General features: G+C 40.4%; 1 protein-coding gene across 1 annotated transcript in view; it reads left to right on the forward strand.

Annotated features, from left to right (window-relative positions):
• The window catches only part of LOC135482656 (uncharacterized), a 64,642-nt gene extending 52,723 nt beyond the window's left edge, over positions 1-11,919 (forward strand). The window contains exon 3 of the mRNA XM_064762907.1: positions 11,593-11,919. Within this exon, the coding sequence (XP_064618977.1) occupies positions 11,593-11,696 (104 nt within the window). The 3' untranslated portion in view covers positions 11,697-11,919. The remainder of the gene's footprint in view (positions 1-11,592) is intronic.
• Positions 11,920-13,724: the final 1,805 nt, after the last annotated feature.

Consider the following 13,724-nt stretch of genomic DNA (forward strand, 5'->3'; position numbering starts at 1 on the left):
CTCTCAATTTTCCCGTCACGCCCCGTAAGCAAGCAGCGAATAAATCGATTTCTTTGATTTTCTCAGGAGAGTTGGGTATTGATTTGTACAACATGCCTATGAAATTTGAAGGAAATATTCCAATGCCTTCAAGGATTTTTTGCAAGGGTCTTCCTATTTTACCTGATGGGGTCTTCATTTTTTACCTCTTAATTTTTCCGTCACGCCTCATAGGTAAGCAGCGAATTGATCGATTTCTTTGATTTTCTCAGGAGAGTTGGGTATTGATTAGTACAACATGCCTATGAAATTTGAAGGAAATAGTTCAATGCCCTCTATGATTTTTTCCAAGGGTCTTCCTTTTTTACCTGATGGGCTCTTCCTTTTTTACCTCTTAATTCTTCCGTCGCGCCTCATAGGTAAGCAGCGAATAGATCGATTTCTTTGATTTTCTCAGGAGAGTTGGGTATTGATTAGTACAACATGCCTATGAAATTTGAAGGAAATATTTCAATGCCTTCTAGGATTTTTTGCAAGGGTCTTCCTATTTTACCTGATAGGGTCTTACTTTTTTACCTCAGAATTTTTCCGTCAAGCCCTGTAGGCAAGTAACGGTTGGATCGATTTCTTTGATTTTCTCAGGAGAGTTGGGTATTGATTAGTACAACATGCCTATGAAATTTGAAGGAAATAATTCAATGCCCACTATGATTTTTTCAAAGGGTCTTCCTTTTTTACTTGATGGGGTCTTCCTTTTTTACCTCTTAATTTTTCCGTCACGCCCCATATGTAAGCAGCGAATAGATCGATTTCTTTGATTTTCTCAGGAGAGTTGGGTATTGATTAGTACAACATACCTGTGAAATTTGAAGGAAATAGTTCAATGCCCTCTATGATTTTTTGCAAGGGTCTTCCTTTTTTACCTGATGGGGTCTTTCTTTTTTACCTCTTAATTTTTCCGTCACGCCCCATAGGTAAGCAGCGAATAGATCGATTTCTTTGATTTTCTCAGGAGAGTTGGGTATTGATTAGTACAACATGCCTATGAAATTTGAAGGAAATAGCTCAGTGCCCTCTATGATTTTTTCCAAGGGTGTTCCTTTTTTACCTCTCAATTTTTCCGTCACGCCCCATAGGCAAGCAGCTAATAGATCGATTTCTTTGATTTTCTCAGGAGAGTTGGGTATTGATTAGTATAACATGCCTATGAAATTTGAAGGAAATAGTTCAATGCCCTCTATGATTTTTTCCAAGGGTCTTCCTTTTTTACCTGATGGGGTCTTCCTTTTTTACCTTAGAATTGTTCCGTCACGCCCTCTAGGCAAGTAACGGTTGGATCGATTTCTTTGATTTTCTCAGGAGAGTTGGAGATTGATTAGTAAAACATGCCTATGAAATTTGAAGGAAATAATTCAATGCCCTCTATGATTTTTTCCAAGGGTCTTCCTTTTTTACCTGATGGGGTCTTCCTTTTTTACCTCTTAATTTTTCCGTCACGTCCCATAGGTAAGCAGCGAATAGATCGATTTCTTTGATTTTCTCAGGATAGTTGGGTATTGATTAGTACAACATGCCTATGAAATTTGAAGGAAATATTTTAATGCCTTCGACGAGTTTTTGCAAGGGTCTTCCTTTTTTTACCTGATGGGTCTTGCTGTTTTACCTCTCAATTTTTCCGTCACGCCCCGTAAGCAAGCAGCGAATAAATCGATTTCTTTGATTTTCTCAGGATAGTTGGGTATTGATTAGTACAACATGCCTATGAAATTTGAAGGAAATAGTTCAATGCCTTCTATGATTTTTTCTTCAAAGGTCTTCCCTTTTTACCTGCTTAAGAATCAGGCTAACGACGAGAATTTCTATAATTAACTGCCACATTGACTTGGTCTTTATTTAGTGCCAATAAGTGCAAGTAACGGTTGCATTGATTTCTTTGATTTTCTCAGGAGTTAAAATTCATTCATAAATACCTCGGTCCACAGAGGAAATATTGTTTTCACATCTTGCCGAATATTTTTTGATAATTTTTCATTTTTACTTCTAATGGAATTAGTTTAGTTTTCACCGCCAGTTGGCGCTACAGGTACATTTAACTGAATTTTTTGACAATTCAAAAGCCCGGGCTGAGAAGTATAGTTGCCAGGTAGTGTTCTGCTTGTTCTTTCCTCGAATTATTTTGAACTGGAGAATTCCCGGCATGATTCTGTTGGCATTTTAGTCTTTAGTACTACGATTTTGATTCAAAATTGAGGGAGCTACGGCATCTGATAAAAGACATTGCATGCTAGTGCATGCCAAATGGCACACTTGAAAAAGCGCTCATTTGACAACGTAGGGAATCACCAGTAATGACGTCATCGCTGGTCTAAATCTATATAATAAAACTGGAAGGTGGAGGAATAAAATCACACTTAGAGGCGTTGGATCGCCTTGAAATTTTGCATGAATAGTGGTGACACCTTACCCTGATGCAATGTCTTGGTTTTATTCACAAATTTACTTCAGCGGAGCAGTAATGAGGGATTTTTAATCGGACACTGTCAATTCTCCTTACCACTCACAGAAGCCAAGCCATTGCTGTTAAGTTATGCAGGGGACTAATCAATAGCATTCCGCGAAGTTACTATTTATAGTTCACAAGGTCATTCCCATAAGATATTGATGACGTTTTAGTCAAGTGACAGTCGGACATCGACACTTATTTCTAGGCATTTGAGCTGATTTCAAAGTAAATTATCTGACCCTGCATTGTTTTTAGCATAGAGTTAGAGAAGAACAACTATGTAGTATTTGAAACACTCGGACATGTGCCAGATTGAATCTAACTGCCCTAGTTAAAAATCCTGAATCCATTACGAAACCGCATGTTTTTCCGACATTGCCTGTAATTCAGCGATGAGGAAATAGAGGGCAGCAACTGCACTGACGTCATCTTCGCGGGATGCTATTACCTGCACTCCCTGTGGAGTGAATAACATACCTTTTGAACAGCTGGCTGTAGGGGGATGATTGGAACAGCCGGTAACCTGCTGACCTGCTGAACCCAGGTTGATGTTATTTTCAATCCACGATTGCAGGTCACCTCGAGATTTCGCGGGAAATGAAATTGTAAACAAACGCATGTGTGCAGTTCAAATGTAAACAAAAACAAAAAATTTTGTATTTCTCTCAATAAAGCTAATTTTAGTGGTGTTAGTCCCAAACTGGTCATTTCTATTTATTTTGACCTCTGTTATCAGGATACCTCTCAATTACAGACAGCACTTGGTATCCTTGGTTACAGCACGTACAACCCAGCCTGGACATATATACTCATCAAAGAAAGTTAAGGACCACTTTTTATTTTTAACATATTTTTTTTACAGCTCATATTAAGGACCAGAAAATTCCTAAATATGAATGTCCTGTATGACCTCCAAGACACAGTAATCAATTTCACATGTGGTTTGTTCCAGTTGTTGCATAACTTCTTTCTGAACTTGTCACAACCTGAAAATGGGTGTTTTTGGTGTGTCAGCTGACCACATAAAGTGGTACAAAAGTCCATGCAAGTGCTTTTCCTTGCATTTCCCACCAAGCTAGGGCAGCATTCTGACAAGAGAGATGCCTAGGTGCCACTTGAGTAAAGAAGAGGTTGCACGAGCCATAGGGATGCTGGAAGCTGGCATCAGTCAGCGTCGAGTAGGTGAGATGATGGGTGTGTCTCACAGTGTCATCAGTCGTGCTAACCAACGACACCGGGAGACAGGGCGATACTCAGAGAAACCCAGTACTGGCCGCCCATCCGCAACAATTGCGAGGGATGACCGCTACTTAGTGACTATTTGTCGTCGCAACCGCTTCAGTAACCAATTCACTGCTGCTGCAACTCGGGTGACTGTTTCAAATCAAACCATCCGTAACCAACTTCACAGAGCCGACATCCATGCCAGGAGGCCACTGCAATGCAACCCCTGCTCACAGAAGAATCCGTCTCAATGGGCTTTTGGTCATGAGGGATGGACCCACCAACAATGGCGACGTGTTCTGTTCTCAGATGAGAGCAGATGACAACAGGGAGAAATATTTTGTCTGCAAAATATGGCTGCATCGCTGAACATGACCGCTATGGTGGAGGCAGTATCATGGTGTGGGGCGGAATCAGCTACGGTCAACGCACTCGCCTCTATGTGGGAGGTGTGAGGTACAGAGATGAAATCCTGGAACCTTTTGTGGTTCCGTTTGCAGAAAACGCTGGGGAAAATTTCATTGAAAACGCCCGTCCCCACACAGCGGGAGTGGTGACACAGTACCAGGCGGATCATATAATTGAGCGTATGGACTGGCCAGCGAAATCCCCAGACTTTGAATCCGATTGAACATGTCTGGGACATGATGGGAAGGAGTATTGGAGCGCTTGAGGTGCAGCCAAATGGTTTGCAGCAGTTTGGAGGCATGGATGATTAGTTCAGTCATGTTTCATGTTTCATCCAGCTGGCAGCTCTGCTTTGAACAAGAGTGACTTCTCTTGACCTTCAAACAGTAGTGTAAAGCCGATAAACTCAATGAGACAGCGGTGTCAGGCTGTTATTGCAGCAGGGGGAGGCCATACTCGCTACTGACCATGCTGACATTGATGACAAGACATTGAGGCTAAAATTGTGAAAAAGTTGACACACCAAAACACCCATTTTCAGGTTGTGACAAGTTAGAAGTTATTCAACAACTGGAATAAACCACATGTGAAATTGATTACTGTGACTTGGAGGTCATACAGGCCATTCATATTAAGGCATTTTCTGGTCCTTAATATGTGCTGTTAAAAATAAAAAGTGGTCTGAGTTTGAGACTTTCTTTGATGAGTGTACTACAGTTGTCCATGCAGAAGTCACATCTATCTGACACTTCTTGTCTTAAGTAAAGCTACCGATACAACATACTGAGCTAGGGATATCTTCCGTTGCCTCCTGTAATATTTACATAGCATGGATGATAAGTTCAGTCATGTTCATCCAGCTGAGAGCCATCTTGTTAACAAAAAAGATAGCTAGGCTTTGCAAAATAATGAGACCTGCAGTGATTGAATTCAAGGAGGCAATTGTGAACCAAAGATAGGCCACCGTGCGAGAATTTGGCGGGAATAATTTGTACAGCACACGATGTTATCAATTCTGCACTTGACCCTACTATATAAAACGAACCCAACAACTATAAAGCGAAGACCCTACTATAAAAAGAAAAGATCCAACAAGCTATAAAGCGAAGACCCTATTACATAAAACGCCTTTTGTAGTTAATAAAATTGTGTTACGTGCGAAACGGGTTCATTTGGCTGATCTGTCCGTCTCTTTCTGCACAGAGGGTGTACACTTCAGTCGAAGGTGCTCGCAATTAGGTCGAGCACTATTTTTAGCGTGTGGTGAGTGTGATACGGGGCGTAGGTTAAGGTATGATCTCAATGATCCTATTGATGCAAGCGGAGTGGTTTCGATTCGCGGATAGGTTGCTTTTTTTCTTTAATTTCATTTTAATTTTTTTATATATATTTATAAATACTTTGTTTTTACCACAAATTTACGGTGATTCCCCACAGTGAGTTTGTCGGCCTTTTAGGTATTTTTCCAATCAACTGCTGTGACAACTCTCTTCTGATCGGTTGCTGCACTGTATCATTGCAGTGAGTGCTCTGGGTAGCCAAAGTGTAACTGATATCCAAAGTGACCCAGTTGCTGGCAGATTATAGCCTCGGTTTAGTATACCTGCTTAGCATAAACTTGGCCGCCCACTGACATAGATTCATCCATAATACGTCCTAGTTTACCTATATTAGCAATGTAAACAATAATAGTGCCATGGTTTGATATGGTTTGAAAGTACCACGAATCATTTTGATATCCGGTACCTACATTCACAGCCCCTGGAAATCACCCTCCCAACATCCCAAATCCATTGAATCAAGAATATCCAAATATACAAGCAATTATTTCATTCCATATTCCTTTTTTTGTCGAAAAATAAAATAAAAAGTAAGGGTCACTGAATGAATATAGGCGTGAAACATTAATAATCAAAAGAAGTAAGAATAAAATTCCACCAAAGGAACAACAAAACAAGTTTAACCTGTTCAGAAGAACTGATAGAACCAGGAAAGATGTAACAAAATTGACAAGGCAGGAAGCACTTGATCTGCACCACCACGTGTTCCATCATGGTTACTAGGCCAATATGCTAATGAGCGGCTGATGAGCTAGACAAGCAATATCAAAAGATGTGATAACCACTTCGTTGATAACAAGAAAGAGTGTAAATTATACTCATTCACTACAATAAGACATGGTCAACACCATAGAGTTTAGCCTCCGCACTTGAGGTATCAGAAACAAAATCTATCCCTATTACTAGATCAAAGGAATAAGCCGCCTTGCAAACAAGCCTGCTGAGTTTGAGAGATTATAGCAGACAAGTGTATCAACAAATTAACCCAAATGTGTGTAATTAATCAAGCAGAAAGGTCACTGTACCACGCTGTATCATGATACCATACACAAGTTGACTTCCAAGAATGTTATTGACAGTTTATTTGAGGGGGAGGGGGCTGTGCTGGGTTGACTCAAGCCATTCACAAGCCTCATACATCAAGGGGTGTGCATATTCATTGAGAAAAGTGGTTGAATTCCATAGCCAAGATGTCAATCAAAGGTCTGCCATCAATGGTCTCTTGTTTTAGACATAGAAACTTTTTCTATCCCAATTAGGGGGTGGGGTGTGTGTTGGACAATACTCACAATGAAATGCATTATATGGTCTCAAAAGTGCTTAAATGGAATACATGTTGCATAAGGATTGTAGTGTGGTATGTATTTAACAATATTAAGCATGTTTATTGAGGTAAAAAAAGATTTGGGGTGTGTTAGAGTCATTTCAAATAATGACCCCAGCTATCAGTACACTATCTGAGATCATAGTGCATTGAAACAGGAATGCACTAGATAGTACACAGACTAGGTCAATCCAGAACGAGGCTGACTTTGCTTTTTTGTGTAAGTTTTGACTCAGGTGTACACTGTTGATGGTATCAGTAGGGTTGGCGTAGCGTAAGGTAGGTTTGTGGACAGGCTCAAGATAGCGCTTCCGTTATGCTGAAGTCCAGTCAATCCAGGACTGTGACCCAAAATGAATTGCTTGATAGCTGGCAGGGTCATATCGCCCTTTGCCCCCACTAATTATACATGATGGCTGACGTACAGGGTAAAGGTAAAGGAATCACAAACATGGGCAAATTAAACAATCTGAGACACACCAAGAGGAATGCTAGTTTGACATGATTCTTGCTTTTCATTTCATTGGTCTAAAACAATAACAGTCTTTTCTAATATTTTCAACATTCAAGAAGTTGATGGCATTCATCGCCAACTCCATTATTACACAAAATACATCATCGGTCTCCTCGTGTTATGGCCTGTGTGCCTCCCCGCTTCAATCGGGAGCTTATGGTTACACGTCATTCTATTTACAGAGTATATGCCAGGAATTCAATGTTAGCTAGTCTTTAAAACGCTCTTTGAAAATGCTATAATACATTAAGGGGCTCTTGAATATCCATATCTCTTTAGTGTCCTTTATACCGTTTCCGTTTAACCATGAACTTTGATTTGTCTAGTTTAACCATAACACAAAGTTACCATGGTAGGTATATTTATTCCCTCGACCAATAAAAATGTTTGCCCAATTTATCATCCGAACATTTCATGGCAGAAGTGTCGTCATACACAATATGCATTACGGCTTAGTGCTTCCTATCCTAACACCTGATATTTCCAATGAAACACCTCAAACAAAACAAACACAAAAGAATGAAACCTGTATCAAAATCTCTCCCTACACTACATTGCTTTTCTTCAATCTATTAAAGTACCGTTTCAGTGGAATACAACACCCAGGTGAGAGTATCGACAATTTCAAAATCTTTGCCGTGTAATATCAATTCAAAGTTTCTCCTGGAAGCTTCATGGGCTTCGATAGCTACTTGAAGTTTTTTTACCAGAATCGGCTACAATTTAATCAGGGGTATTAAATGAAGCAAAGCCTGTGGGGTTGATTCAATTACTTATGAATATATAATGTTTAATCTTACAGGTATTCTCTCGGATTTAGGCTAAACGGAATTAATGTTCCCATCTACAAAAATTAAAGTAAACCCTAAGGACGCCACTCACTATAGGGGCATCACTTAAGTTGCCTAGGAAAAGTGTTCACGAGCATTTCCAATAAAAGGTTGTATTCTTACTGTGAGGCCAATTACACTACAGGGTGGTTTCAGAAATGGTTTTAGTACCCTAGTTCACTGCTTTATTTTGCAGTCACTGGTTGAACTATTTTTTAGCCTTGACTTCCGCTCCGTTATCTGTTAATGAAGTAGACAATAGTGTGAGCAATTTTAAATGCTACGCCCAATTTCTGGAATTAAATATATTTTAAATAAGCCTACTTAACCATGTGACTTCCTACAAGACCTCCACAGATTATGACCTATTTGCTTGCTCAGATGTGTTTTCATATCTTTTTTGTTGCAAAATTTCCAGCTCCCATGTTATTTGTCCTGATTGCGAGTTCGATACGGAAGAAACCTCAGTGAGAAGTAATTCTTTACACTATCACGTCACTCCTGGAAAACATGTACATTGCGCACATTATGCACCGCTTGGTACCACCTAGGAACTGCACTCCGGGTGGTTCCAGGTGTCCAGGCTTGACGGGACAGGGGAAAAAGCCCAACAAACCTAAATTCTAAAATACCTTGGTACCGTAAAGTCAACTTTTAAATGGAAAATGCATAAGCCTCGTTCTGAGAGTGGAGTGTTTTGGACACGCAACCAAGATGCTCTACCAAAGTTCCCTCGGGTTGCACTAAAATGTGGAACCATGCACACAGCTCACTTCAGAAGTTTGAGGCTCTCAAAACACTGCTTCAAACACAAATCAGCCAAGGAAGCATCAACCACCCTAAGTTTTTTAATGAGCACTACACATATTTGCTGAGAAAAACGCTCCAAATAGCCCATTTGCGCGGATTTTAGCGTCACTTGAGCGAGCCGATCCGGACTTCCTATTACGCGCTGCCGTAACATAATGTAAGCTCCGGGCAGGCGATGGATGGAATTTGCCAAATTCGCACATATTCAAGTTATTTCGTGGCCTATCTTTTTAAGTTTGAGGTATTTTAGAATAGAAATTGAACCCTCGGCTTCGGACCTTGGTTGAGAGTTACCAAGACACTCTCGGGTGGAGCTAAAATTTCGTCCAAACCCTCGCCTGTCGGCTCGGGTTTGGACTGTATTTTAGCTCCACCCTCGAGTGTCTTGGTAACTCAACCAAGGTCCTCCGCCTCGGGTTCAATTCCTTAAATCTAAATACCTTGAACGAAGGATTATGTTCGCTCTTTAAGGGAAATTTTTTTTGAAAAACAGGACTAAAAAATGGAATCATTAGCTCTGCGGGATGAACAGACACCAACAACTTTACATGTAGTACTATCCAGGGGAAAGGGTAAGGGTGTGTGCGTTAGGGGGGGGGGGGAGGGGAACGGTGTCCATGTTAAAAAGAAAATTCAAATGTACACGTACCTTTTCTATATTTCAGTATTGTGTGATACTTTTGAAAATAAAAATTATGTAAAAAAAACAAAAAAAACATGTACATTGAGGCATTTTCCCTCTTCACCCAAGCCTCCTGTTATCGGAATGTTATAGAATTTTATTTAGAGTGTAAAACAGGACTCTGGCCTCCCAGGTTCAGGGAAATATTAGCCATTGTTCACAGACAATATTCTTCCTAGATCGTTTTTCATCGTTTTTCTTCTGCCTCCTGCAGGAATAGCACGTATAATTACTACGGGCTCGTCTGGGGAAGGGCATCGGTCGTACGCTAACCCTAAATCGTTTTTCATCTGCCTCTTGCAGGAATAGCACCTCCACCACGGCTACCTCTTGTGCTGGCTAGTGCGGGCTCCACCGCCTCTGGTGTAGTATAGTTCCCGTTACAGGAACAGGAACTAGACGAAATCCTAAGTACGATGCTGTAGGCCACGACAACATGTTGTAAAATTGTTATAAAATTCTTTGTTGCATGTTTTGTAAAAATGTGGCAAACTCTTCAGCCAATCAGAAATAGGATTTGCATCATGTAATCTACCTGAGGTCATGTGACTTGAACAAGCGGCTGGTATAGCAACTCTCAAGCGAGTGTCAAGGAGGATACCGCGGTGACGTGACGGCTTTTCCAAGATGGCGCTGCATATTGTAAACAAACTCGATCCACGGCCAAGGGAAAATCAAGTCATCAAAAAGGTTAGATTGTTCGCATCAAATCAGAGTTATTAGTACTTTTCTGCTATCAAATAAGTCTTCAGACAATATAGTAGGATCAAAATATGAAATAAACAGGCCAACCCTAAAAAAAATTGCAAGAAAATGTTTTATGGTGTTATTCTCTAGATATTAGTCCAGATAACAACATATCAAAATTTGGCAGAAATTGAGCCTCCGCAAAGGGTCTAAATATGACGTCAAAAAAAGATGGCTGCCATCGCTAAAAAGTCCAATAAATCTTGCTCATATCCTATTAATATTGCTATTGCAACCAGTTAATGTGTGAAACATTACTCTTATAACCATTATCTTAGTCAATATATTATTCTGTAATGTTCCATATAGCGCCATGACGTCATAACATGACGTCCTGACGTCACCAATGACGTCATTGTCGGAAACTCATATTTATCATTTTATCATGTTTTTGGTGGCAGTTTAAGATTTGTGTACTATACTAGTATTCAATAGAAATTCAAGTAGAAAATGCTGCGTCTTCAGGGCAGAGACCTGTATTCATCCACGACCGGAAGTGTGGCACAGTCACATAGAGCTTATCAAAATGTCAAGTTGTGGTAAATACATGGCTGGGATGGACCAAAGTGGAATTAATTCTCAATCTGTGGTTGATTCTTAATCTACAGAGTCAGGCCATCACAGAAATATGCTTTTTGATAATATATTTAAGAAAATGTGGTCTCACTGGTCAGTTTAGAACTTGTACTTTGACAGGGCCATATCAATGCGCCAGTGACGTTTTGATGGATATGGTGTACGGAAATCTTTTTTTCTCAGGCAATCGGTATTGGAATTTTTTAAAACTTTATTATGCTATTGGCAAAGGGTTCTTCTAGACACATATAAAATTTTGTGCAGATTGATTGGTCCAATGAGTAGTTTTTTTTACCAAAACCTATGCACAACAATGTACACGTAATGTACACATGTTTTAATAGAGGACTCTGGCCTAGTAGTCAAAATGGTTGACCAAGTATGAAAAATTTGACACTTGCACACACATTTTATCTTATTTTCTCTATTCTGCACATCCTTTTCATCCCTTTTCTTGTAGTTGAACTAATACTTATGGCATTATTGTACATATTAACCCTTTTCAGACGCAATCATGGATTCAGACCTTAAAACTCAAAATAAACCAGACCAGCGAACCTGATCTGAAGTCGAGTAGTGTAAACTGTATATTATGGACTTGGTATAGTCAACAATGTTAGTATCCTCAGTATAACATCCGTATTGTCCTTTGCAGCATCCTGTCCCCTCCGGCGAAGTATTCTCAGTGGGCTGACTGTGTTCTCGACCGTCGGTGCAAAGATGATGCCATCCGATCGCTCACGAACAACATTGTTGTAATCCTCATTTCTGAAGTGAAACGAGACCAGCTACCATCGGTTTTCTCTCGAGGCATTGTTCTGCTGTAGGGCGAGTGGTAAGAGCGACCAACTTGAAATCCACGGCTTGCCTTTTTGCTTAGTTGTGACTTTTGTGACTTTTTGAAAATTCAGACTCAGTGTTGTAGAGATTCTACAATTTCTATAATCCGTTGTCATGGTAACTGCCAAAACTTAGAAACCTGGCCCTGGGACATCCAGCAATGACCATATGAACTCAAAAACTTTTATTTCTAATAATGTATATATCCTTTATTTCAAACTAACAGTGTTAAGTAGGATTATAATAATTTTTAACAGAAATACATGTTGGGTATTTCAGAATTTGCCACGCCCACATCACTTCAACATAGAATTTGAGGCCGGACATAGCAAGAAGATGAACTCGAATAAAAATTTTACAATTCAGTATAATTCAAAAATTCCTTTTGCACAGTAATGTGGACATCTAGGGGAATCTGAAAACAGCAGAACATTTGACCTCGGGCCAACACTGGCTCTCTACTAGGGCAGAGACCTGTATTCATCCACGACCGGAAGTGTGGCACAGTCACATAGAGCTTATCAAAATGTCAAGTTGTGGTAAATACATGACTGGGATGGACCAAAGTGGAATTAATTCTCAATCTGTAGTTGATTCTTAATCTACAGAGTCAGGCCATCACAGAAATATGCTTTTTGATAATATATTTAAGAATTGATTGGTCCAATGAGTATTTTTTTTACCAAAACCTATGCACAACAATGTACACGTAATGTACACATGTTTTAATAGAGGACTCTGGCCTTCAGTTGCTCCAGATATCTTAGGTGGTCAAACAACCATAGATGATATGATGCTATTGTTCGCCGCAGATAATGTGGATCACAACATTGTGACACTCGATGGGAAGGGTACGTTCCGAGGAATGGGAATGATTGCAGCTGTAAAATCTTGGCAGTCACGTTAGCTACATAATTCTTAGGAAAAAACTGTGTGAACTGAACATCATGGAGCAGACGAAAGTCCCTATCAAAGAATATCGCTTCGCAAAGTACGCGCGCTGCAACAAAAAATTCGAGCCGTTGCCATTGCTGGAAAACGATGACTGCAAAATCGACTTACTGTGGGAGATGTGGGAGATTCCATGTACCTACCCCAAATTGGCAAGGAATGATGCACACTCTGACCAGTGAGCGTGTCCACCCAAGAAAATCATCTGCGCTTTTCTTGCCAATGATTGATATGTACCCTGGAGACCGGACATGCATCCTGTCTACATTAGGGTTCATAAGCAAGCTTGCATCGTAGCACAGCATCTCACCCATAGTCACCTTCGATCAGCCGCTCTTTTGGAAAGCTTTGGAGATAGTGAATGAAGACGACAACCCAGTTAAAGATGTTGTGCTACTACTTGGGAGCTTCCACACACTGATGAACCTGTTAGGTGCAATCGGAACGTTGATGGAAGGCACTGGACTGAAAGACTTGCTCGAGGCTATCTATGGGGAAAACGCTGTCATCCACAAGATGACTGGGAAGGCGGTACAGCACGCACTCCCGTGGACATCTGCTTGTTGACCAGTGTCTTACAAACCAGATCATCTCGAATATCATCGAACGTGAACAACGATTTGAAGGCATCATAGAGGAACTTGAGCAGTTGTACTGTCAAGCAGAGAGAGGTGTTATATCAGTCGCCAGAGTGATTGCATCTGATGGCATGGATGAGTTTGTTAGTTCAATGACATCAATAAAAGCTGAATTGTCGGACAATTCCAAGACGAGCAAACTTTGGTTGAGCTATATATGCAAATGTTGGGAATTGCGCGGGAGCTGATTGAGGCTGATCGCACAGAATCATGGCAGATGCACCTTCATGCCGTATCAGATTATCTAGCAAAATATTTGCTGCCGCGGGTAATCCAAATTATCTGAAGTCTGCCTATCTGTATCTCCAAAAGATGACAGGTCGAAAACCCTGAAATGTTTCAGAAATTCATGCGTGGA

The sequence above is a fragment of the Lineus longissimus genome, chromosome 2 (assembly GCF_910592395.1).
Source record: "Lineus longissimus chromosome 2, tnLinLong1.2, whole genome shotgun sequence".
Taxonomy (NCBI): domain Eukaryota; kingdom Metazoa; phylum Nemertea; class Pilidiophora; order Heteronemertea; family Lineidae; genus Lineus; species Lineus longissimus.